At 42.0% G+C, this 27,555-nt stretch overlaps 1 protein-coding gene across 1 annotated transcript in view; it reads right to left on the minus strand.

Annotated features, from left to right (window-relative positions):
* Positions 1-27,555, minus strand: part of IPCEF1 (interaction protein for cytohesin exchange factors 1) — a 122,522-nt gene that overhangs the window by 15,887 nt on the left and 79,080 nt on the right. Inside the window, exons 5-9 of the mRNA XM_075126828.1 lie at positions 26,104-26,177; positions 21,643-21,714; positions 19,231-19,292; positions 15,040-15,131; positions 5,267-5,639 (exon numbers count right to left, since the gene is read on the minus strand). Of these exons, the coding sequence (XP_074982929.1) occupies positions 5,267-5,639; positions 15,040-15,131; positions 19,231-19,292; positions 21,643-21,714; positions 26,104-26,177 (673 nt within the window). The remainder of the gene's footprint in view (positions 1-5,266; positions 5,640-15,039; positions 15,132-19,230; positions 19,293-21,642; positions 21,715-26,103; positions 26,178-27,555) is intronic.

Consider the following 27,555-nt stretch of genomic DNA (forward strand, 5'->3'; position numbering starts at 1 on the left):
ATAAAAATTATAGGGATTGGCTATTGAGTGTAGCTTGCTGCCAGGGAGGAGGTAAGAGAAATTCCTGGATACAGAGCACGTAGTCAGATACTTGTTTATATTCTTAACTGACTGGTGTTTACTTCTCTGTTTCTTTATGCCAGATGGAGTTTTGATTCCTTTGTCTTATGTGCAGCAAGCAACAATCCTGCAATATTAATTTCTATAAAAAGCAGATAATGGAATCAACTTCCTATTTCAGAGTGAGAAACCTGTTACTTCTCTCTACAGAAAATAGTCCCCTCTGTCTTCTCTCTTATCTAGGGTTTTGTATCACACTCATTTCTACAATATCTGAACCTTCCTCAAAATACAGCGCAGTGGATTTAATACTACTACTGCTATTTAAAAGCGCTGTGCAAGTCTCAAAGCGTTCAGCATTTCAGTCTGAATAATAACTCGAGTCTGAACATTTAACGGAATCCTTTGCTTCTCGTAAGGACATAGCCATTTTAAAAAGTGAGAATGGGTTTGTTTCATTTCCGTCTTCCTGTGTCCATACAACGTTACTTCTTAAACATGATATTTCCCTATGACCCACTGCATGGTTTTGGGTCTACTGAATTCTGTCTCCGAAGGTGCATCACATAGTAGGGACTCTGCTGGTGTAGCTGGGATTGTATTTCATAAATTTACTGTTGCTTGTTCCTACTCTTATCAGCTCATTATTATACAATTGGTTTTCTTTGCAGCAGAACATTTTTGTTTAAAACTGGGGTTGCTGCGTTTCATTTGGTCTTGCCAGTATATCAGTAAAACAAAATTCCTTGTTTAGTGTTGAACATTCTCCGAGGTTTAAAATAACTGTTTAAATCTATTTTTGTCCCAGTTTTTTTTTTCTTCACATATATAGTCATCAATGGTGCACATAATCCTCATAGCAAATGGCAAAACATCAGGCTAAACTCAGCTGAAGACAAACAAGCTGTGTATATACAACTAACCTGATGTTGGGCTTGGAAAGTCTCATTTTGGGTTATGGAACCCTTTTCCCACCAGGCCCCCTTCTTTCCTGCATAGCCCCTTCCTACAAAGTCAGAGATACTCCTCCCTCCCCGTAGGTCAGGATTTTCCCTATGTAGATCCTTTTTCCCCAGTTGTTGATAACCAAAGAATTCATCAGTTCTGGCAACCTTTCACCTAGGTCCTACATGCCACCATGTTAGAAATTCCATTCTGGTACTTCCCTTTGCCAAAGGGCTTCAAAGCAGATTGTGTGATAGGTTATTTCTCTCCCCTCAAGAGTGAAGAGGGAGGCATGTGCATGGAGCTGAATGTGTCAAAGCCAGAGTATTAATCAACTGTATAATTGTTCTGGTTACAATGGTTCAGGCCATTAGGCAATAGAAGTATTGGGCCTTCAAGGAGCTGCAATATAAGCTGGGACCTTGCCCCTTACATCCTATCTCAGAGGCAGAGCGGTAGGGGTAGGGGCACGTCTACACTTACCTCCGGAGCGATTGATCCAGCAGAGGTCGATTTATCACATCTAGTGAAGATGCGATAAATCGACCGGCGAGCGCTCTCCCTTCCACTGGAGCAAGAGGCACAGGCGGAATTGACGGGGGAGCATCAGCAGTCGACTTACCACAGTAAAGACACCGTGTTAAGTAGATCTAAGTACGTTGACTTCAGCTACATTATTCACGTAGCTGAAGTTGAGTAACTTAGATAGATCCCGCCCCCCCGATTGTAGACCAGGCCTAAGAGAGTGCAGTACAAGTACAGGGAAGAACCAATACTGGTTGCATTAACAAATCTTCAAGCCATGGTATATTTGTTTCACTGATTAAAACAGTCCTTTTGTTCTGTTGGTGCTTGCTCTGAATAGAGTATTTTTACATCTGGCTTGCCTGGGCTTTGCTAATGTACTTCACAGGGTTCAGACACATCACTATTAGCTAACTGGAGTGGGAATGTCCTGCTTGATGAGCCTCAGAACCAGCATTATATTCTTTCCAATATGCTCATCTCAAGCTGAATCCCTGATTTTCTCAAATCTCACAGCTGAAACACCATGAAATTTATCTGCCACTGAGACTTCACCCCCCCATCTGCTACAATAAAAAGCTTTCACTCTCCACCCTCACCCTCACCCTCCCCTCCACCCCCACTCCCAACCAAATAAAGGAGAGAAAGACGTGTACAGTATGTAATTGGATTACTCGGTAGTGGGTTATGATGCACACAAGCAAACATGGTTATTCAGTTTCCATAGTGACTATGCTCTTGAAGTTATCTATTTCTGGAGTTCCATCACAGACCTTCAATAGCCAGGGATCAGTTTGCAAGCACTCTGCCTTTTTGACAGCTGCCAGCTAGACAATGGAAGAGGAGGAAACATTACTTTTCTCCAAAATATGTTCAGCCGTTTTAAACCAGTGTACCAATGGGACCTTTATAACTTCACAAGACAATTATACCAAAATGTTCACAGATTTTCTTCATCATTTTTAGTGGTTGGTATTGTGTTATCTTAGTAAGATTTGATTCTGAAAAATTGTATTCCTAGTTTTTTATATATTCTTGTGCCTATTCATTATCATGCTAAATCTTAGAGACAAGGTGGGTGAGGTAATTTCTTTTATTGGACCAACTTCTGTTGGTGAAAGGGACAAACTGGTCCAATAAAAGATATTATCCCACCCACTTTGTCTCTCTAATACCTTGGAACCGACATGGCTACAATTATACTGTATATGCTAAATCTTAGTAATACAAGTAATTGTCAAAACAACTTATTATATCACAGTAGTATATACTAAGCAAAAAAGGTACAGCTACAAAGATTTGAATACCAACCTCTGAGCGATTGGGGCAGTCCTCTCCCAGAGGCATGGAACCAAGCAAATATTGCACCCCATCACCTACTATTTAAGGAAGTTTACCCCACCTGAGTGAAACTATGGGATCTTGAACATAGAGCTCTTGGCATTAACACTGCCTTTGAACATTGGTGTCACTACTTGGAAGGGATCCATCATCCAGTCCATGTATTTACTGAGCTCAAGAACCTCGAATACAGCGCAGGGCCAAGGCCATAAATCAACGACAACTCCAGTGGGCCCTATTCTTTTCCCAATTCAACTTTACCTTGACCTACCTCCCTGGAACTAGAAACAGCAAGGCTGACACCTTGTCCCAAAAGATATAGCTCTAACCCATAAGGCCCTAGTCCAGAACCAGCTCACATTCACGTGACCCACTGCCAGGACCTGCTGATGCTCATCCGCTCTTCCTCTGTCTCTGGAGTTCCACCAGACGAGATGGCCATTACTGACCGAGAAACACATGACACCCAAGAGGGGATCACGTTTCTCAGGGACCACATTTATGATCCCCCTGGACTTTCAAGCGTGGCTGTTCTTCAACTGTGCCAAGACTCCACCCAGAAAGGACACTTGGGGTGACATAAAACAATTAACCTCCGGTACTTCTGGTGGCCCTGTATGCACCCCACAATAGGGACCTTTATTGCTTACTGCCAGACACGTGCCTGCACCATGATCCCATGCCAGAAAGCCTATGGTCTCCTCCGACCTCTGGACACCCCATCTCAGCCCTGGAAGGCCATTTCCTTGGACTTTGTGGTAGAACTATCAGAATCCAGTGGTTTCATGACCATTCTGACAATGGTGGATTGCTTTTCCAAAATGTCCCACTTCAATTCCTGCTTTGATTTACCCTTTGCAGGGTTAAACCACCCAGCTCTGGCTAAACAATGCAGTCTATCTTCATGGCCTCCCAGATCATGTCACCTCTGACCAGGGGCCCCAGTTCACTGCCTGCTTCTGGCACTAGGCCCTACATCTATTAGGGGTCAATGTGCACCTGTCCTCTGTCTACCATCCTCAGTCAAATGGCCAAATGGAAAGAATCAACCAGATTCTAGAACAATACCTATGATGCTACACCAACCATCACCCGGATGACTGGTCTACACGATCACCATATGCTGAGTTCTTGTATAATAATGCAGACCATGCAACCAGAGGCCACAGCCCCTTCTTTGTCAACTATGGGTCCCACCCCTGATTTCACCCACAACTATCAACATCCTCATTCCCTTTCATTGGCCTCGGACCTAGTATAACACATCCATCACACCCAAGAAGAGGAGAAGTAGGACTACAAAAGGCATATAGACCAGCATAAGCAATAAGGCTCTACCTACTCTGTAAGACAGAAGATATGAATTTCTATAGAGAGAGAAACAGACCCTCTCAGAAACTAGACCACAGGTTCCTTGGCCCATACCAGATTTGGTGGCAAATCAAACAGGTCATCTTTGAGCTCCAACTCCCCCAGTCCCTTGAGTCCACCTTGTATTCCATGTCTCACTCATAAAACCCTACACTGAGAACGCATTTCCCCATAGACTCCCGTCACCACTCCTACCAGTACAAGTACAAGATCAGGAGGAATACATTGTTCACAAAGTCCTTGATTCCAAAGTCAAGCAGTGTAAATTGTGGTACCTGATTGACTGGGAAGGTTACGGCCCAGAGGAGTGCACTTGAGAGCCAGCTGAGAACATTCACATTCCTGCCCTGGTTCAGGTCTTTCATAGGAGCCACTCTGAGAAACTTGGACCCATGTCACCCAGAGGGCACCCCTAGGAGAGGGGATGATGTCATAACCCACAGGCCTTGAACGTTGGCCCACAGGGTTCACAGGAGCAACCACGCTCCAACCCACCCCTTGGCAGCCTGCTGACAACTGTTTACCCAGGACTCATGAAGCCCAGCCCCTGCTTGAGGTTCCACCCTTGAGGTCCTATTGGTGGAGTCCCACTGGCCTAACCTAAGCCAGCAGCAGGAACAGAAAGCTGTCTGAACAACTGAGATCCACCCTGCTCTGGGCTGTGTGCTTCCCACTCCCACTCCTCCAGCTTGACTTTCTGGCATCCCAACTCAGCTTGACTCCTGGCATCTGACTTGTGGTTCTGATCTCAGGTTTGTCTCCTTCTTCTGATCTCCCAGTATCCTGACCTGGCCTGACTCTTGACTCCTGTCTCGTGATGGTGGACTCTAGCTCTGACCACTAGATCTGGCTGCTCACTACCCAGCCGTGACAGCACTTTATATACTCAATGCACTGTACAGACATTCTCTCATCAATCACACTCCACTGACAAGTTATTCAGAGAAAAATTAAAAAGAAGAGAGGAAAATGCAGAATTCATGTTGTATAGTCCTGCAGAGAGATGCCTCTCCGACATGCTCACCTTTGGATAGTGTCCTTGCTCCTATCAAATCTTCTGGCACAGTTAGGCGATCCCTGCTGCTGTCTGATGAAGTTGTGTCTTCACTTAATAAAGAGTTCTGAGATCCATTATTAGATCTGAGAAGCTGGCTTTCTGCCATTTCACTACAGTCTGCCGTTGGATGATCATCATCATGAATCTGGACACAGAAGGATAAAGGCTGATCAACCTCTTCCGTGTTAACTATGTCAAGCCAAGACTGTCTCTCTGGATGAGCCATTTTGGCTAGCAAGGAAGATGAGGAACCTTGTGACTTCATGGTGCTTTCCAGGGAGGAGAGAGAACAGGATGCTTCACTTGATAGAGGCGAGATCAACAAGGGCTGCTGCTGAGCCTGTTTTCCGGAACAAATTGCGGGGGGGGGGGGGGTAGGGGGAAATAGTTATCTTATTATAATGGCCCATGAAATAGGAGATAGCTATATATATAGTTTTGCTGAAAGTTTCCCACATTTTCAAAGTATGAAAAGAAGTGCATGGTCACAAATCAACAACTTCTCCCCATACACACTTTCACACACCATCGAGTGCACATTCTCTTTTATGGCTTTCAAATATCAGCTAAGGCCTTGTCTATACCAGGGACCCGCTCTACTTAAAGCCATTGGTTGCCAGTCATTAGGAGTGCAGCAATGGTGCAAACTCCAGTGTAGACATGCACATCCACTATTTGCACTAGTGAGACTTACCCCAGTTTCAAACAGGGGAAAACTCTATCAGTGGAATACTTATATTTTGGATTTGGTCTTCTTGGTACCTCAAACTTCAATAGATTTTAGTTGTCCCAGCTTTAATGATCTGTGTTCTGGTGACTACAGGTGTCTGTCCTACACGTGTCTCAGACCTTGTCTACACTAGGCAGTTGCACTAGTGCAACTACACTCATAGCTGGCCACCAATGGCTAAAATCAGATCAAAACCCCATTGTATACTAGGCCTGAGGTACAACAGGCAAGGTCCTTCACAAGATGCTATTTAAGAAAGTAAGAAGTCATGGGTGAAATGCAAAATATTGTTATGACAAAAACTGCCGAAGACAGAAAACAAGGAGCAAGAATAAATGGTCAATTTCCGTCATGAGAAAAGGACAACAGCAGGGTGCCTTCAGATTCTGTATTAGGTATGGTGGTGTTTAATATATTTATTAATGAACTAAAAAAGGCAAGGGCGGAAAAGGCAGTGAGGTAGCAAAATTTGCAGAGGACAAAGTTATTTAGGTTAGCCACACCCAGAGAAGACAGAGGAATTTCAAAGGCACTTCACGATGATCGGTGAATGGGCAACATGACAGAGGATGAAAGTGAATGTTGATAAATGCAAAGTAATGTACATTGGAAGGAAAAACTTGTACTACTCATACACCTAACAGGGCTTTAATTTTACTTAATCAACTCAGGAAAGGAACGTGAGCATCACCATGGACAGATCAATGAAAACATCTTTCATCAACATGAAGCTACAGTCATCAAATCAAACAGTGTTAGAATGTACGGAAAATGGGATGGAGAAAGCTTACAGAAAATATTATGTAAGTCAGTAGTGTGGTCTCATCTAGGACACTGTATGCCGTACTGGTCACCCCATCTCAAAAAGGATATTGCAGAACTAGCTGGGGTTCAGAGAAGAGCGACCAGAATAATTAGGAGCATGGAAAAAGTCTAATATGAAGTGAGATTGTAAAGACTGTGAATAAGAAGGGAGTAATGAATATAATAGATGGAGTAATGAAAGGTATAGAGAAGGTAAATTGGAAGCTTTTTGTTCTCCCTCTCTCTTGACACATGAGCAAAGGGGCAGTTAATGAAAGTAAAAAGATGGCAAATTCAAAACTGATAAAAGGAAATATTTTTCTACAGACAACACAGTTAGACTGTGGCACTAAGAGATTAGCAAGACTCAAAGAGGGACTGAACATTTATGTAGATAACAACAGCATCTTGCATTCAAACAGTTGATGTGAAAAATAAAGAGTATGGGAAGGGAGGCAAAACCACGTTTCAGGGTTTAAATCAATCTCAAACTATTCAGGATTAGGATGAGACCTTTACGGAAGCATATTATCCCACATCTTCCAACTGTGGAGTTCTTTCACCTTTCTCTGAAGCATTTGGTACTGACCACTGTCAGAGACGCCATGGGTCACAGCACTGAGCCAGTATGGCAATTCTTATGTGGGAAGGGGGTGTTCACCCCACACCAGAAAGGATAGGGTTAAAAGCAGCCTAGGGAGGCTGCACAGGGAGCAGCCAATCAGGGCCCAGAGGGCTTACATAAAGGGAGATGCAGGGCCTGAGACATGCAGTTGCCACAGGGACCCTAAGGAGAGAGGACTGTGTTCTTAGTGGACTGCAGGAAGGTAGCACTTTGAGCAGAAAAGCTGCTGTCAGGGACCGGGGGAGCCAGAGGGAGCTCCTGGCTGGCTGTCGGGTCGTGCTAGCTGTAGGCCCCGAGAAGAGGTGAAGAAGTTGCTGGGACTGTGGGCAAGTGGCTCAGGAAATTGAAGCAATATTGCCGGAGCAGTTAAGGTGAGGCAGCAGGAATAGGGTCCCTGTCTATAGGGTCCCTGGGCCAGGACCCAGAATAGTGGGTGGGCCTAGATCCTCCCCACTCATCACTGGGGAACTGGCTGGACTATAGAACTGGGAGATACTTCCCCTCCCAGAAGGGGAAAAACACGGATAGTGATGCAGCCGGAGGGCTAGGTCATACAAAGGATGCTGCAGTTCCTGGACTAGGGTGGGTCTACAAGTGGAGACAAGGCCAGGAGAGGCACTACCAGGAGAGGGTGCACCTGATGAGGGAGCTAATCTATGTGATGGCAAGCAGGGGACGCTCCTCTGGGGAGCAAACTATGTCCCACTGTGTTCCTAAAATAGGTGAGATATCTGTAATGATCAGAAGAGAGAACATCAAAACTGGGAGCACGGGAAAATGTTGAAGGTGGGTTGCTAGGGAAACCTGCTGGCTAGGCATGACAAACATAATACATACTCCTATCCTTAGATAAAGGGCCAGTCTATTATACCTATTAACAGTACATTAATGATCCATAGATTAACAGCGTTTCTAAAAACCAAATACAACATTTTATATTATGCTGTACCAGCTTTTGTGATTCACGATTTCCTTTTAAAGTTGGTGGGAGGGAAATGAAGCATAGTTTCTTCCTGGGGTGTAATCACTAATCTTTTGCAGCAGACAAGGAGAGTTGATTAAAAAAAAAATCCTGGCTAGAGCTATGTGAGTAACTGATTTTTCAGTCACTGGCTGGTCTGAAAAATTGAAAAAAAAATCTCAGTTTGGGTGGAATAGAAACTGAAATTTTTCAGAATTCTCAGTGAATCAAAAAAGGTGAAAAAAAATTATTTCATGTCAAACAAAATGTTTTGTTTGGGTATTTTCAATAGAAGAAAATGAAGGACTAGATTCACAAAACTGGAGGTGGGGGGGGCAGAGGTGATGCATGGGGGGCTACGTGCCCCCTCATTTGCACCTTGGGTTGTACTGAGCATGCTCAATAACTCTGCTGACACTGGCTGCCCTTCCTCTGTCCCCCCACTATTGGCAGGCACAGGTCGTCCCTGGCAGTGCCCTTATATCCAGTAGCCTGGTAGCTAGGGCACTTCCCAGGGATGGGGGATCCAGGTTGAAATCCCCTCTCTGGAGCAGATATTTGAAACTCAGACCTTCCCTCTCCCAGGTGAGCGACTTAACCACTAGGCTATTCTGGAGTGGATCTCTCTCCATCTCTACTGTTCCACTTTGTATAAAATATTCATTGGGCCAGAGAAAGAGAACAGGAATGACACTAGTGGTTCAGGTACTCATCTGGGAAGATAGATGCCCAGGGTCCAGTGCCAGCTGTTGAGTAGGGGTTTGAACCTGGTTCTCCCATTTCTCACATGAGGGCATAACTATAGGGCATGATGAGGGCACTGACAACTCCACTAGCTCCAATTTTGTGTATGGTGAGTAAATCCCTTTCTGAATCTAGCCCCAACACTGAAATGCTCCGTTCTGATAATGACAAAAGGATTTATTTTGACATTTCCAAAATATTTTTTTTTTTGTTTTAACAGAAACAATTCATCCAAAAAATTTCATCCAGCTCTAATCCTGGGACCCTGCTTGTAGCACTGACTGCATTCTGGTAACTATATTAAAAACGTTTTTTTCAGAGCTCTTGAGCCTAACCCAGCTGCTTACAGAATTTAAATTATTTACACGGTCATAAATTTAAATCTGCTAGAATCAGAAGTTTCTCATGGTATCCCAAGAAATAAAGCTGACAATAAGCAAATCAGGAGGGTTCCTCTTCCCTATAATTTAAGTCAAGGAGAGACACTGGCCAAGTATTTGTACCCCAAAGCAGTACAAGTAAAACATGAATGCCAATGTGATGTTAATGTTCTGATTTTAAATGCTCAAAAATCAGGAAAGAAAAAATTGGAATTTACATATGTAAAAGAAAAGCCTTAATGATATGTAAACTTTGCATCTGTATGAAGGACTCTTTTTCTTTTCATTTTGTATTACAGAGAAAAAGGATGAGGGGGAGACAGACGAAAAACTCTTCCAGCTCTCTCTCTCTCTCTATTTATTTATTTTAAAGATATCCAGTATTTACCTAACTTACCATAGTGGTTGCTTTGGAGCTATTGCAATCTTCCATATACTAGTAAATCTTCATTTTAGAGACATTTTTAAAAGCAGATGTTTGACCAAGGCAATCCTAAGGATCCCACTAGAGATCAATGAGTCTTTAGGGCCTCTTTTAGAGAGAAATTACTGACATGAAACCCCTTAACTGTCCTCTTGGGACCTCTGCAATCTATTATCTCAAGGTAGCTGCTGTTTGGGAGCAATAAATACACTCACATGCGGGAAAACCTAACACACATGGGCAGCAACAGTTTTTGTCCTACAAATGTCCAAAAGGACTTGTTTTTAATATTTTTTTTCACAAATACCCAGGGACACTACTCCACATAGTAGACTTATGACCATTCATGTTTTGTTTTTAAACTATCAAACTGATTTTGGGTTAGAGGACTACAAAGAAGCAGCTGAAACTTTACATTGGGAGTACAGCTCAATCCTCACTACCCTAACAGACACCATGAACTGAACTGGCTGCCTATTAGTGTCTGGAGAGAGTTTAAGATGCTGATTTTGACCTTTAAAGCCTCAAGTGGATTGGGACCTTCCTGCCTGAGAAGCCACAGTTTTCAAGAGAGCCTAAGTGACTCGAAAGCTTGAAGTATATAGTCCAGCTTGAGAAGACATACCTGCGCTAGCTCTGACCAAGAATGTACCTATGGCCTTGGATGGGCTCAGAATCAGGGTGGCTAGCTCCTCCTGCTGTTAGCACCGCCAGGGCTACGCTAATTCCTAGCGCACTGGCTCAATCGAATTTACACCTTCCAGCTCTTGTGTAGACATACCCTCAGGAGCATAAATCCCATTTTCAAAAGTGACATAGACACTTAGGGGCCTAAGTGTCATTGAAAGTCAGAAAGATTTAGGCTCCCAAGTGTATCACTTTTGACATGGGTTTGTGTTCCTAAGATAAATGTTACTTCTAATAAAAATTAGAAAGTATGCAACTAGGGTATGGATTCCAACCTTGGGTGTGTCCCAAAGAGCAGATTTTTCATACAAAAGCATCCAAAGTCTGGCAAACTTCAGGGATTTATAGCACAAAAATTCTATATTGAAGGCACACGTCAAAAGCATCACTTCACATACCTTCCCAAAACCAGCTGCTCCATTTCAAACATTACCCCAATATCAGACATGCTGTTCATTTGTCCAGTGGCTCTGCTGCTCCAACAGCTGCCTCTGGCGATTTATGAAATTTTGGCCAAGGAGGACTTTGGTATGACATTAAATCAGGTCTGCTGGTGTCTGAGTGCGCTCTGCTAGCTGTGACTAGCAGTTGAAGAAAGCTGTGGGTAGGACCGACCAATGCCAATCAGTGCACTGCCTACTGACCAGTTCTAAAAAAAGACTCGGTTGCTTAGTGGATAATAGGCTTGTTTCCATCAAAAAGGTGATGTGGGGGTGGGGAGATGAAAGCTAAAGGGGGAAGTGGGTGGAAGAAAGGAAAGAGGAGCTTGATGAGGGGAGAGATCAAGGAAATGTGAGTCCTCACAACATCCATCTTGCTTGCACCCCTCCCACTCCTCTGCCTTGCTGAAATCCTAAAGCCAGCCTTACTCCTGATGCAGTGGATTTTACATACAACAGAAGAACATATGGGAAGGAGACACCCAGTGATGGCCTTTGCAGTAATGGAGTGGCAAGCTTCTGGCATGCCAGAAAGAGAATATTAAAAATAGTACATGATTAAACCCACTTATGGAGAAATGCAGAGATATTCAATTAAAAACTCAAGATCAACATAAGGGAAGGGCAGCTACAAAGTATTGTAACAACCCATTTGCTTTTATGCTGGCACTCTTAAGACAATCATTCACTGCAGTATAAAATTCAAGATACTTTATTCACTACTAGCCTTTGACCCAGAATAAATCTTTGAGCAGAGTCTTTAAGGTTTTCATTCTCTCTGCTATTTATAGCCTCTAGACCACATTTAACTTTCAGTTAGTGCAGGAAATAAAGAATCTTGAATTTTATATACCAGTGAACAATATATGTTCCAGGAGTGCCAGGTGGGTTGTTTTACAGTGTTTAACATTAGACAACGGTTTTAGGAGAGGAAGTGCAGATTAATTTATCTGACTGAAACAGAAGGGGAAATAAGTGAGCGTGTGACACATAATCCTAACTTTATAAACGCAAATTTAGCTCTGGTGCAGGGTGCCAGACGGACATTCCTGCAGACAGATTCTCTTTTTATCCACAGAACAGTACTCACAACTACAGTGCAAGCTTCACTGACTAACCCATGTGCCTCAACGTATTCAGGAAGAACCACCTCTATAGGTGAGGGGGTATTTAGTATTTTACTTTTTGCTTAGGAAAAATCAATATGGGAGCCTCTTAGTACCAACCACGCTCATGTTTATTGTGATGTGGACACCTGTTTACTAGGAACTGGAAATAAGACCAGTTTATTTCATGTCACTGCACTCCTTTTTGATGTTAACAACTTTCATTTATTCCTGGCCTGGGGTGGATTATTTAGATTGCACTAGTGCCCAGAACATGCTAGGCACTTTCCTAACACAAATTAAGACATAATGTAAGACACACACACACACACACACACATTCACTTCAGCTGCAAAGGTTGTAGGTCCCTCTCCATCTGAACCCCCTCCTTACACATGAGATAAGTAGATAAAAATGTATAGCTAGACCTACTGTCTAGAATATTCCCTTCTGCCTGGCTTCCGTTATAGATTAAAGTAAATGGCTCCTGGGTGAGGGGAAGGGAACATAAAAACAAAAAATCAGACAAATCAACACCTGCCATGAGTTGCAGTGTCAACGTTTGGGCTCAGGTTCCAGCCCGAGCCCAAACGTTGACACTGGCCATTAAACAGCCCCTGAGCCTGAGCCCTGCAAGCCCAAGTCAGCTGGCCTGGGCCAGCCACAAGTTTTCCACTGCAGTGTAGAGATACCCTGAAAGAGTCTAAAGAGAAAGAGAAAGGAGGGGGTAGGGCAATGTGCTGCAACGTGCAAGGAAGATGATAAGTAACTCACGGCAGGTGTTGATTTGTCTGATTTTTGTTTTTATGTTCCGTTCCCCTCACCCAGGAGCTGTTTACTTTAATCTATATCAGAATCCAGGCAGAAGGGAACTGGGGAATATTCTAGACAGAAGCTCTATGGGGAAACAGAAAGAAAGAGACAACCAGCCTAGCTTTAGCAATAGCACTTTTCCCCTTTTTCTTATCGTTTCCCTGTTCAATGTTAGAAGAAAGTGATTTTTTATCATTGTCACATGACATCCTCCTCCCTCCATTCACCCCTCTCTCTCTCTCTCACACACACACACTGAATTAAAGTAATAATTAATACATTTATGTTATGGAAAAATGTAAAAATGAATAATTTTTCCATAACAAATTTTGCCTGACCCCATTAGAAAGAAATAGGTCTCTCAGTCTGCTGAGTTTGTGCTAATTGAAACATGCCTTTCAGTTTACAAGGTCTGTGTTAATTGTAGGAGAACATCCTGAAACAGAAATCTGTTCTAAAGTAATAAAATAACCATTAAGGACAGCTGTCGTTACAACTCTGTTTTCCGAAATTCAGAAATAAAATTTGTTAACCCCCACTCTTGCATTCTTATCTTGATTGTTCTCTTTTCATATGTAACAAGTGGTATGAATGGGCTTATTAAAGTCTGCCATGCCCAATGATTTTAAAATAGTCATGGTAAAAAATAAATAGGCAATAAAATGTAAATGTAATAAAAAATATGTTAAGTAAAATAAAATGTAATTGTGAATGCATGTTTAAATAAACAATAAAAGGTTAAGGTGCCAGCATTAAAATAAAAAAAACAACTACCCAGGACCGTTTGGCTGAAAAATGCACTGGGTGAAATAGACTGATAACCCTGAGGGCACACCGGAATCCACCCACAACCACCCCAAGGACAGAGGGGGGCCAAAGAATCGAAAAACAAGATAACAAGTCATCATTGCTGTGCCATCTGCGTGATTGATTTTCACTTCAAATGTGAGAACAGCATGATGAAGAAAACTCCATAGACTTGTATGAGGATGAATCCCTATAAAAACAGATCCTAAAGACTGGGGTCTTTGGGTCTGGTTCTGCAACCAACTTCCAGGGGCATTGGATGCGCATCTGACAAGGCCCTGCTCCATCCTCGTGTCCAGGCTGCCTGGCCAGTGACTTGGCATGAGCAGCTTCTAGGCTGGTAACTATAACAACAACCTTGCAGAACTTGTATTCACAATAAACATGGCATATTGCCTTATCCCCTGAATAAGATCCTGCTGGTTTTTATTTTCTAAGTATAACACACACACACACACTCACTCACAAACACACACACTCGAGTTCCAACGGTTTTAGGTCCCTCTCTCAACACCAAACCCCCTCATTTCAAGCTAATGAGAAGCTTACTCATGAGATAAGTAGATAAAAATCGATATGCTGGGTGACTATGAGCTAGATTGTTTTCAGTATCACAGAAGAGACTCTTTGGGAGGGATTTAAATGAGGGCAGGGTAGTGCCCTCCAACTTTCATTCTAAAATGATAACTTTTGGTTTAGCTCTTCGTGCAGATTAATCATTTCGTCCATGTGTTCAATTCTCAGTGCACTATCATGGAGAAAGAAAAGGAGTACTTGTGGCACCTTAGAGACTAACCAATTTATTTGAGCATGAGCTTTCGTGAGCTACAGCTCACTTCATCAGATGTATAGGTATACATCTGATGAAGTGAGCTGTAGCTCACGAAAGCTCATGCTCAAATAAATTGGTTAGTCTCTAAGGTGCCACAAGTACTCCTTTTCTTTTTGCGAATACAGACTAACACGGCTGTTACTCTGAAACCTATCATGGAGAAGGATGACATATTAGTGTGAACTGTCACCAGGAAGGAGGGAAGGAAAGGATGGAGGGGAAGGGTGCAGCAAAATAAGAGCATCCATATTTCACAGGCAGATTAAATAAATGCTTACAGCCCTTATTGTAAATTATTAGTCAGATGTGCACCTTTTGAAGAGGGTGTGATGACATTTGTGCCAGCGGTTTAGCAACTGGAAACAAGCTAATTACTGTAATACATACCAAATGAGGAGGAGGTGGCTGTTCTGTGTAAGGAGGGGGTGGAGTCTCTCCTGCTATTTCTGGATCTTCATGTTCACTCTCACTATAGCATTCTAGGAAAAAAGAGTAAAATGAAACAAAAAATAAATAGACACCCATTTATTCCTTTTAGCTGCTCAGCAGCTGAAGATCATTATATGATTATATTCAATTGTATGATGGAGTTGCCTCCGATTGCAGGGAACTGCACTCAGTGACCCAGGAGGTCCCTTCCAGTCCTATGTATTTTGGTCTGAAGGCCAAAACCCATGGTCTTAATGTCTCCTACAGCAGTATCTCTTCATTGGTATTTTATGGCAACTTGTTTTGAAATGTATTTTTATTCCAATGTTATCGTTATGGCAGGAGTCATCAGATGGCACTGCCATAGACAATTTTACCAGTTCCTTTTCTTGGCACGTGAGCAGTTTTCAGTCTGCAGAAATGCTGTGTTGTTGGTTTTGCAATTTTGGGGAAGCTGTGGCAAGCAGTAGGAAAGTTTGTTCCCTTGCTTAGTCTCTCTATCTCATGTCAATTCCTGGGGCAGAGTTGCTCCCGGAGAAGGAGGCATTGGTGTTTTGGCCAAGATTCCTGGAAGAGGGTGATTGCCTGCATACTGTTTGTGACCATCTTCATTCTAGGATTGATGTACATAGGGTCAAACAAACAAGTTGCACTAAGAATACACTCAGATTCCACCTCACTATTTTTAACTCCAGTGAGAAAGACCTGAAAGGCCCCAACATCTGCTACTGCTCAGCAGAGGGACAACAAAATGAATAAAAAGGAAAATAGTAGGGGAGTTAGTGGAAGTATTCACTGCTGCCACTTGGGAGGGGTTTTTTTAAAACTAGATGAAACAAACAAAGCATTCACAAACATGGTATAGGTTCTAATCCAGTTATACTCTTTTCCGGACCGAGAAATTGAGACACAGAGCTTAAAATGGCAAAGAAGGTGACAAACGAAATCAGCATGCTGTTGGTCCTAACTTCCAGGGCCCTGCTGTAGTCACTGGAAAACACTGCTTCCACTGGATTAAATCCCTCAGCAGCAGCCACCAGCACTGCAGATTCAAACTTGGAGCAAGTGTTTATCTGAGAGACTTCAGTCTGTTTAAATGCTTTCCCGTACCACATACCATGTGCGACAGAGTACACACATACCCTGTACCTGGATATCTGCTCTGAACTGAGACATTGTGTGGTCAGCAAGAATCAGTTAAGCAAAGTGTAATGACGACAACATCAGTGGGTGCTGGCAGACTGAGGTACTGACTGTCCCTGTGGTTTCAATTGGAACCAGTATTCTGCACTTCCTCTTCTAAGCTGTTGCACAATATTACTATGTGCTGCTAAACAGCAGTAGCAAGACCACCTTACTATCTTTGACATCGCTTACAGGGAGTTTGTGAGGTTTCTATTTTTATGTTCATGAAGCGTTTTGTGGTTCTTGGATTTCATGGCATCATACAAGTGTGCAGCATCACCATTTGGTAACAATCAATTATCTTTCAGATAAATTATTGGCTGTACTTTTTTTCCCCTTCTTTTATCTATGGAAAACTGTGTGGGTCACTTTTTTGGTTCTAATAATTCACCTGTCAGCAAAAAGCTCTGACGTGAAGACTTTAAGCAAAGGAAAGATGTCACAAAGATGTTGATGAAATGACATCCAGGGGATTTGCCAGGTTTTGTGTAGTTTTGCACATGTTCTCATTTTATTATTGGCAGAACTAGAGGATTATTTTATAACATAGCTACGGTTTTGTTTACTGCAAACTTTGGCCAGCTACATATTTTAAAATCATATTTAGAATAACAGATTGAAATTTTATGCCAGTAGAAACATTTAAGAAATCAAAGGAACTATTGATTAATAAATAAAATATTCTTTCTGCAGTTTTTCTTTTATTCACACACATGACACAGGAAAAGTAAAATCTATATCTGGTTTCTGATATTGGAAACTGATTGAAGGAGGGACTAAATACACAGGAACCATTCCCCTCAGTCTCCCCCCAAAAAAGGAGGAATCCAAGAGTGGGGATCTAAGAGCTCTTTGAATAGTTATGATGTGTGACACTCAGGAAAGACTTACAATACTGGAAACTGCAGCATGTCCTTAGGCTATGTCAGCATTTTCCCAAAATGTGAGGTGTGCACACCTAGCTAATGGCAAGAAGATGGATAAGCCTTTAACCACACACACACACACACACACACACACACACATCAGGAGTACAGATCAGGAGATGGGGAGGGGTGCATTTTCCTGAAAACAGCGGTGCGGGGTGTCAGCTTTAAAAAGTTTGGGCAATACTTGACGATGTTAAGTTTGTTCTGATGATGAAGTGCTGGTAACTTGGTCACCTGCTGCAGAGGTTAGCTGGGTAGAGTTTCTCAGGACAGGAGCTCTCTCGTCTGCTTACATAGTTCCCATTAAGATCAGTTGACTTTCCTAATTTTAATTGCTTCTTATTTTCCTAACTCTTCTCTTGCTTCAGCTATTTCTCCAAACACAACCAGCATACTGTACTTCCTGGAACTTTCATTTTTAAGCTCCTGTTTGTTTCCATAACACTGAGAGGTTGCCAGTCAAATTATTGTCATCATCTTTCAATCAGCCATTTTGCTGCTTGTCTAAACAGCTCAAGCCAAAGCTGGACCCCTTTCCTCCTCTGGTAAAATTATCAGACTGGGTTCCCTGCTACCTAAGATTCAGTATAGCAACGTGCCCTCCACTTGCCCCAAACCACTCTGCTCTAACACCTGGGTGAGGGGATGAAGAGGCACTAGGGAACGTATCCACAAATGGCAAGTTTCTGGAGAAAGCCAGTGGACCAGTGAATAGAGGTTTCTCTTAAAGAGAAGGAAGGGGAAATGCACTGTATCCCAGTCAAAACAAAGGAGACAGTGAGGCATCCTGATTCTCCAGGCGCCTCAAGTTATCATCACCAGTGATTTCTATCAGCACAAATAGCTTGTAATACCACTTCATATGGCACTGAACTAGCTCAGCAAAGTTAACACTAGCACTGTATGAATGAGTCCTACGTATGAGCTATGCCCCATTCACAAACGTGGCAGAGGGCCTAAAGCAGGGCGGGGTTAACCTTTTTTCTATCATGGGCCCATAGGCACCAACTCCTGGGTGTTCCGGTGCTGGAGCACCCGTGGGAAAAAAAATGGTGGGTGCGAAGCCTCCCCCTACCAGAACCTCCCCCTCCCCCCAGCACCTCTTGCCCGCTGGTGGGACCCACCGATCAGCACCACCCCCTCCTTCCCAGGGCCTACCGCCTTCTGCTGATCAGCTGTTTCATGGCATCAGCAGGCTCTGGGAGGGAGGAGAGGAGCAAAGGCAGAGCGCTTGGGGGAAGGGGCGGAACTGGGCAGGGAAGGGGTGGGAAGAGGCGGAGCGGGGGTGGAAAGAAGCAGGGCAGGGGTGGAGTCTTGGGGGAAGGGGTGGAGTGGGAACAGGGCCTGGGCAGAGCCAGGGGGAGCACCCCCACAAATCAGAAACTCAGTGCCTATGCACAGGCCATTGACCCACATAAAAAAATCAATCACGGGCCACATACATCCCCACAGGGGGGCACGGAGCCTCAGGGCTTCCCACCCGCAGCAGGGAAAGCCAGTGCTCACAGCTCCAGCCCCACAGGGTGGGGCGCTGAGGCTCGGGGCTTCAGGCCCGGAGCAGCAAGACTAGCCACGAGCCAGATGAAATCAAGCAACGGCCAGATCTGGCCCGCATTCTGTAGGTTCCCCACCCCGGCCTAAAGAGAAGATTGTATCAGAATTCTTTGATGCTCATAACACAAATAGAGTGAACCATTTAGGCTGTAAACTCCTTGGGTACAGGGACCTGCTATTTTATATCTCTAAAACACCATCAACACATATAGTACTGTATTAATGAATAAATTAAGGGAACTCTTTTAAATCATAAATTCCACAGTTGTCAGACAGTTAATTGTTGTGCCTTGGTTGATATGGAAATCAGATATTTCAGGGCACAACTGGCTTTTTGGTGCTAGTGAAACATGCAACAGCTGATGAGCCACAAACTGAAAGTTTAAAAAGAACAGCGTTGATATGAAATTAATTGTAGCAAAAATCTCACTGTGTAAAAAAAATGAAATTGTTCCATGCAGAAATTGTGATGTGAACATACCTTCTTCATTCTTTCCATTGGATGCCTGAGGAATTACAGCTAGCCCCAGTTTATTTAGCCACCTATGTTATAAACAAAAAGCAAGCACATTTTAAGGGGATATTTGTATTCTACCCTGCAACACCTCTGACAGTCTTCAGATACAGTGATCTTCCTATCTTTTATTATCACCACCAGTATTTTTTTTCTTTCATCCTCAGTTTAAACTTCCTGTGGGATTCAGAGCTGGTCTACACTAAAAAGTTAGGTTGAAAAATTTCTTGCCCTCTGCAATGTAGTTAAGCTGACATAAGATCCAGTGTAAACACCACTAGGTTGATGGAAGAATTCTTCTATCAACCTACCCACTGCCTCTTGCAGAGGTGGATTTGCTATAGCAATGAAATAACCCCTTCCGCAGTGCTACAGCAGCACAGCTCAAGGTGAGCCCCCCTGTAGTGCAGACTTTCCTTAAAGGGTGCTGAATACCTGCTACTCCCTTTGATTTCAAAGGAAGTTGAGGAGCATTCAAGCACCTCCCAAGGAGATATGTACTCCTCACCTCACAGGTTAAGGAACAGTTTATAAGGCTATTTAGAAATCCCTCTGTTTTTAAACTGCTTCCATACATGGGTATCTGAACCAGTGACTTAATTATTTAAGATACTGTAACAAATTATTTATTCCTCACAGTTACGCAATCTTATGCTCTTATCAGACCATGGCATACTTTGTAAGAGTAGGTCCTTTAACTCAGGCTTCCTGACCAAATTTAAAATTATGTAAGTTATGCTCTACGTCCCCTTACACCCCCAGTTTTATATAGCATTCTTCACTTCCTGTTCTAAACAGTTAGGTAGCATTGCTGCATGCTATTAACAGCTGCTGCGTTTCCCACCTTCCCTAGAGGGCTGTGTTTTCTTAGTGCATGAAGTGACACCTGGTTATAGTTTGTGTATCTTTTCAATTTATAAACCTTTTGGATCCTTTGAACTGTAAGGTGCTATAGTATGTAAGACATTACCTGCTCAAAAATTCATTCACCCTCCTCGTCAGACCAATCTCTAGGTTTAGTGGGCCTCTGGGAACTAGTTATACAATAATTAGATGACAGTGTCTGATCTTGCTCCCATTGAGGTCACTGGGAAATTTGCCAATAACTTCAGTAGGAGTAGGATTGGGTCCACCTCCTCCTGATCACTGTATGAAGCATCAATGTACATAACAACTAAAGATTACAGATTGTCATTCCTGTAAAAATGGAGAATGAATTTTGGCTCCAGTTTATTAAGGACCTTGACCTTACTCAATGAAGATTAATAGAAATGAAAGTAAAAAAGAATTCTTAGTATTTCAAACAGAATGGATAGGTCAAAAAAAAAGTCCAGATTTAAAAGGTTACCATCATGTAGGAGTGTAAAGTGCACCGTGGTAAATGCATGCGGCTATCTGCTATCTTCTAGCACATGTACTAAATAAATGAAGCAAACTACTTCCTGAATAAACCCATTAGTGGTTTAATGGATGGATGCCTGTAAGAGTTACAAACAAATGTCCTGCTCCTATTAACATTTATGTACATGAGTAACTTTACACGCATGAATAGTCCCAACGAGTTCAGTGGACTACTCACAAGTGTAAACAGTTTCAGGATTGGGACCAAAAAGGCAGATACCACTCACTCTAGTTTTATGCATGTGTGATTTTTATATATAATACATTTCCATGGAAAACATCAGTACTAATACCACACTCAGCAATTAAATTCTCATAAATCAGCAAATCCACAAAGATTAACTCTGACCCTCTGTAGGGGTGTCTCACTCCATCCTCAAGAAAGATTTTCTGCAAACTGCAGTTGTTAAGTAAATTTCATTATGGCTTTAAAAATCAAGGCCAATATTAAATTAGTGTATGCCTTGTTGTACCGTAACTTAGTCTGTAAGGTTGTATAAGAAATTTCAGTTTGTATTATATAATATATATTAAAATTTGTCAGACAATTCATAATTCACAATACACATCATATTTTAAAGGCCTAAATTCAAGGGTCAGAGTTAATCTTTGTGGATTTGCTGATTTATGAGAACTTCAGGAACATTGATTTATTTTTATGAAACATTGGTAGGCTTATTGAAAATTGGCCTTATAATGGGATCCTAACTTAACCTTAACTATGGAGCAAATATTGCCACTCCATAATATCTTAATTAAATTGACATGTTTTTAAATAGCCACCACTAGAGCAGGGTGTTTTATCTTACATTTACCTGGAAGATAACCACTCCATCAGCATGAAAAAACAAAAACAGCAGTCCAAGAATACTCTTGAATCACAAACTACTACTTGACAACTAAAGAACCAACATGCAAACAAAGCAACGGTTCTAAGATGGTGGGCAAGGATAGAGATGTTCAGCCGCTGTTACTTACCTATTCATTTCCTCCACATTCTCTGCTGCAAAATAAAATGTCTTGATCTGTGGGTGGCTGACCTTAATAGCACTTCAAGAAAAAACAACAACAACGTACACACACACACACACACACACACACACACAGAGAGAGAGAGGAAGGAAAAGTTAATGTACGTAGGAAAAAAACAATGAAATTGTGAGAGCAAATTATCCAAAGCATAACACCTTTGTACATCCCATTCTATTAATGCAGACCAAGTTATCCATTAAGAAATGTATTTCTTTCCTCAAAATTCTGTGCCATTTTTAGTGGAATTTTATAGGTTTGTCATTTTAGCAAAGATACAAAGAACTTTGGGTCAAGATAGATAAGAGGTGTTCTAGTACTGAAAGGACATTTTCAGAAGAAAAAAAAAATAGACGTATTTCTAGTCTATTAGCATCATTTTATGTCCTCCTGATTTGTACACCTTTTTGGTGAAGAGAAGGGAGTAAAAAAGATTCTTGTGAAAATAAACGTTATAATGATATTAGCTGCCCTCTAACAAACCAACAATGGTACACGCTTGGGAATCAGCGCTAAAGTATCACAAGAAAGATGTGCCGGCTAAAGAAAAAAGTTTCTAATTCTGGATGTTCACATGCCAAGAATCCATCTCAATTCACCTCTGTTCAGTTGCCCCCCCCAAAAAGAAAAGCAATACAGTTGCCTTCTAGTGAAGGACTGGAGGGCCAATGGGACTAGAATCTGCCTACGGGACTGAATTGAAAGTTGATTCCATTTGGTGGTTGTCTGGTGGCTTATATAAAATGAATTGAACTCAGTCCAAATACTGCAGGCAAGTAGCTACATAAAGACCATCATCAACTCTGTCAATAAGTGGCAGCTACAATGAAGAACTGTAGAGCAACGGAGACTGAACTAGCTAGTTGAAACACACTGGTAAGTTAAAACAGAAGAAATTTACACTTCTACAGCCAATTTTATCTCTGTTCTGTGGATAACTAGAGGATTTCAGGCAGCCTAAGCAGATCATGGGGCACCTTTTCTCAAAATACCTATGATTTTTTCATTTAAGACATCTCACCATTTTTGAAAGGGCACAACTTTATATGCCCTTCTTCCTACATGTTATTAGGTAGCTTTCTAATTATATACACCAAACTCTAGAAAGGAGATTATTGTTATCACATAATTTAAATAAAAAAGCAAATTATGCTAATTTCTGCATTTTGAAAATAAGATCATAGCAGGTCCCCCATATGTGATCATTAGTACTGGGAGAAAACTTCAAAAGTTTCTGGTAACATTCATTCCAATTTTTAGATGAATTCATTGACTGTTTGCAGCCTTTTTGTGTTGTTTTATTGCAAATATTCTACCAAACCAGTTTCTGTCAGAAATTATCACTGAAACAACCAGTTGGAAATTAATTGGAGAATATCCACAGAAAGCAAACACTGAATTTGCAAATAAGAGTATTTGCAGAGGAATCCTCATTCTAAGAGTTTCACTCATCCAGACATCCCTGTCATATAAGATGATAAATTTTCACGCTAGGATCTGTAAATCTGTATTTATTCATGCCATATGTAAGCAAATAAGAAAAAAATTGTTTCCTCAAATCTTATAGAAATATTTTAATTTTTAAGAATAACTGAAATATACTAATATCAAGAAATTGAACTGTGCACCAACAGGGTGGACCAGTATTAAATACAGGTTTCAGAGTAACAGCCGTGTTAGTCTGTCTTCGCAAAAAGAAAAGGAGTACTTGTGGCACCTTAGAGACTAACCAATTTATTTGAGCATGAGCTTTCGTGAGCTACAGCTCACTTCATCGGATGCATACTGTGATCGGTATGCATCCGATAAAGTGAGCTGTAGCTCACGAAAGCTCATGCTCAAATAAATTGGTTAGTCTCTAAGGTGCCACAAGTACTCCTTTTCAGTATTAAATAGTGTTACAGTAGGTGACAATCTTAGAAGGTTACCCTAGTGCTGGGCTCTCATTTCACTTCACTTTGTTCTTATATCTCACTGACTGACTGCTGATGCCCCTCCCCTTATATAGCACGGCTGACAACATTCTAGGAGGTTCAAGGAAAATGTAGTTCTCAGAAAGTCTGGAAGATCCCACAAGATTCTGCAAAGAACATTCCAGCAGGTTAGTGAAAAGTGATTTCACATACGGAATACCTGAAACATTTTACTTCAGACATTCTATTTTCCCTTTTGTTGCTAACAACAAAAACAGCATCTTGAGCCTGGTGCCCCCCAAGCCTGGCACTCTAGGCAGTCACCTAGGTCGCCTGCCCCAACTGTAGTAATATATTAAACAGTTTATGCTGCTAAGTAAGTAAGCTGTCATGTCCTGAACAAGCAGAGATTCTGTGTGATCCTCAAGCATATCCCAAAGAATTCATTGCAGTAATCTAATCTAAGGAATAATCCCTGTTAATACACAGCAGTATTATTGTCAAGGTTCCTCCCCCACTCTGAACTCTAGGGTACAGATGTGGGGACCTGCATGAAAAAACCTCCTAAGCTTATCTTTACCAGCTTAGGTCAAAACTTCCCCAAGGTACAAAATATTCCCCCCGTTGTCCTTGGACTGGCCGCTACCACCACCAAACTAATACTGGTTACTGGGGAAGAGCTGTTTGGACGCGTCTTTCCCCCCAAAATACTTCCCAAAACCTTGCACCCCACTTCCTGGACAAGGTTTGGTAAAAAGCCTCACCAATTTGCCTAGGTGACTACAGACCCAGACCCTTGGATCTTAAGAACAATGAACAATCCTCCCAACACTTGCACCCCCCCTTTCCTGGGAAATGTTGGATAAAAAGCCTCACCAATTTGCATAGGTGACCACAGACCCAAACCCTTGGATCTGAGAACAATGAAAAAGCATTCAGTTTTTTACAAGAAGACTTTTAATAAAAAATAGAAGTAAATAGAAATAAAGAAATCCCCCCTGTAAAATCAGGATGGTAGATATCTTACAGGGTAATTAGATTCAAAAACATAGAGAACCCCTCTAGGCAAAACCTTAAGTTACAAAAAAGATACACAGACAGAAATAGTTATTCTATTCAGCACAATCTTTTCTCAGTCATTTAAAGAAATCATAATCTAACACATACCTAGCTAGATTACAGAGGAACAGCCGTGTTAGTCTGTATTCGCAAAAAGAAAAGGAGTACTTGTGGCACCTTAGAGACTAACCAATTTATTTGAGCATGAGCTTTCGTGAGCTACAGCTCACTTCATCAGATGTTTTCCACGGTAAACATCTGATGAAGTGAGCTGTAGCTCACGAAAGCTCATGCTCAAATAAATTGGTTAGTCTCTAAGGTGCCACAAGTACTCCTTTTCTTCTAGCTAGATTACTTACTAAAAGTTCTAAGACTCCATTCCTGGTCTATCCCCGGTAAAGACCAGCATATAGACAGACACAGACCCTTTGTTTCTCTCCCTCCTCCCAGCTTTTGAAAGTATCTTGTCTCCTCATTGGTCATTTTGGTCAGGTGCCAGCAAGGTTACCTTTAGCTTCTTAACCCTTTACAGGTGAGAGGAGCTTTCCCCTGGCCAGGAGGGATTTCAAAGGGGTTTACCCTTCCCTTTATATTTATGACAATTATTTATATCATTATTAACCCTCCCAGTTAAGAAAAGGTAGCTAATCAAGAGTATTCTCATTTGGACGCCAGTTGGAAGAAAGCCTTTGCATAAAGTCATATTTGTTGTTTAATAGAGTATTATGACTCTGCATACCAGAGATTTTATCTTTACACGGGTGCACCAAATTCACTTTCCACAACTCCTAAAACTGCATAAATCCCATACCAGGTTCTCCGTGGAAGGCTAGCTGCTCAGATCAGATAGGGCGGCAATACACAGGAGGCGTAGTGAGCAAAAGGCATAGCAGGAAAATAAAACAAAACAAAATAAAATAATAATAATAATTTTCCAGGCAATGTCAAACACACAAAACTAGCTATTCTTTGCACAAAAGTTAAGCCCAGTCATGGTGAAAGTAAGAAACTCAAAAAGAAAAGGAGTATTAGTGGCACCTTAGAGACTAACCAATTTATTTGAGCATAAGCTTTCGTGAGCTACAGCTCACTTCATCGGATGCATTCAGTGGAAAATACGAGGTATTTTCCATTGAATGCATCCGACTGGTATTTTCCATTGAATGCATCCAATGAAGTGAGCTGTAGCTCACGAAAGCTCATGCTCAAATAAATTGGTTAGTCTCTAAGGTGCCACTAGTACTCCTTTTCTTTTTGCGAATACAGACTAACACAGCTGCTACTCTGAAACCTTAAGAAACTCAGAAGTTCTTGAGATAGTCTATTCATGCCATTTCTGACCTCCATCCCTTTTCATTGACCTGCACCAAATTCAAATGTAGCTTTTGGCATGTAAAATCTTTATTCAGCCAAGCATGGGGCTGAGTGACAAACTTACTACTTTTTCTTGCATTCACTCGCTCGGTCCACAGTGAAGTCTGGCAGGTTGATGAATCCTTCAGCTTTCTCTGCCTGCAACAAAATACGTCACCAGAATTAACCCAGGCTGCAGTGGTGGACACTGCTGACCAAGATTAGATTAATTCCCGACAACCTTTTATTCCATGCATATACATTCCTAGTGCAAGGAGCAAGATAGGACCCACTTTTATGTGACTGTGTGTAGGGGAATCAGAAACCCTGCATGGGTTGCCCATCTCATTGTGATGGCGGTGCCACTCCACCTCCTGTGCAAGTGGGCAGGGTGTGGGCATAGCTTTTGCTCCACACCCCCAAGAATCAAGCCGCACAGGTGAACTGGCACAGCAGGGGATGGAATCTGCACCTTGTATAGGGTTAGGAAAGATTACTCCCCCTTCTGGAGCAACCATGCACTGACTCATATTCAGGATTTGTCACACAAAGTCACACTCTGGTTCATAGGGTCAGCTATGGATACAAGCTCCAAAAGCAAAATTTAGCCTCGGGTCTGAAGAGGACTAAAATAGAGGAGGCGCTAGGGGAAAGCAGCTCCCTTTGTAATGATCAGTGATCACATGCTGGTACTGCTGTATATGAGCAAAGTCATCAGCCAAACCTCATACATGCAGCATGGGAAACTGAACCCTTAACCTTCAGCTCCAAAAAACAGAAGTTTCTTCTCATTTGAGGTGAAGGATAATGTCAATATAGGTCAGTAGGAGTGAGAACCATATCCTCTTTTCAGGCGTGGCCATTAGAGACAGTCTCAGAGGGGTAAGTACTTGAGTTGACATTCAGTACAACAGTGCTTCATACACCTTGCTAAAATAAAGGGCCCGATTTCCCAGGCTTCCTTTATTCACCCACAACATAGCCAGTGCAATTTAGACATCTAAATCTCTGATTTGCAGGTATAATTAGTTAATTAAGCATTTGCAGGTGGGATTTTCAGAAGTGGTCATCCTGGAGCCAGTTAAATGCCTGGTAAGTGAAACACAGAGGTGCTGAGGAAGGACGGACAAAGTGCACTTCCCCAGATTTGAGTTAATAAAGTTGCAGCCTGCTGCTGAAATCCATCCCCATGTCTGTCTTCATTCACCTGTGCATCCTGCTCAATCACTGTAGACCTGAACCCTTCCCCTCCTATGAATGGCGGTGATGCAGACAAATAAGAACCTGCATCTGTATGTGTGGGGGGGAATATGGATTTGTTCTTTCAAAAAAAGATTAGAAATATTAATTCCTGAACTATGCATTTCTTGTGCCTCCCCCTCAACCCTACCGCATTATAATTCTGAAAACGTATACTGTGAAAAGCAGCTGAGCTATCTAAAGATATTTCAAAGAGCAAGGATAATTCAGATGGAGCAAAGATGCAGAAGACTGACAGCATCTCAAACTACATTGTTTGTCTGTGAATCTGAAGTAA

This window comes from Caretta caretta, chromosome 3, assembly GCF_965140235.1.
Source record: "Caretta caretta isolate rCarCar2 chromosome 3, rCarCar1.hap1, whole genome shotgun sequence".
In the NCBI taxonomy this organism is placed as follows: Eukaryota; Metazoa; Chordata; order Testudines; family Cheloniidae; genus Caretta; species Caretta caretta.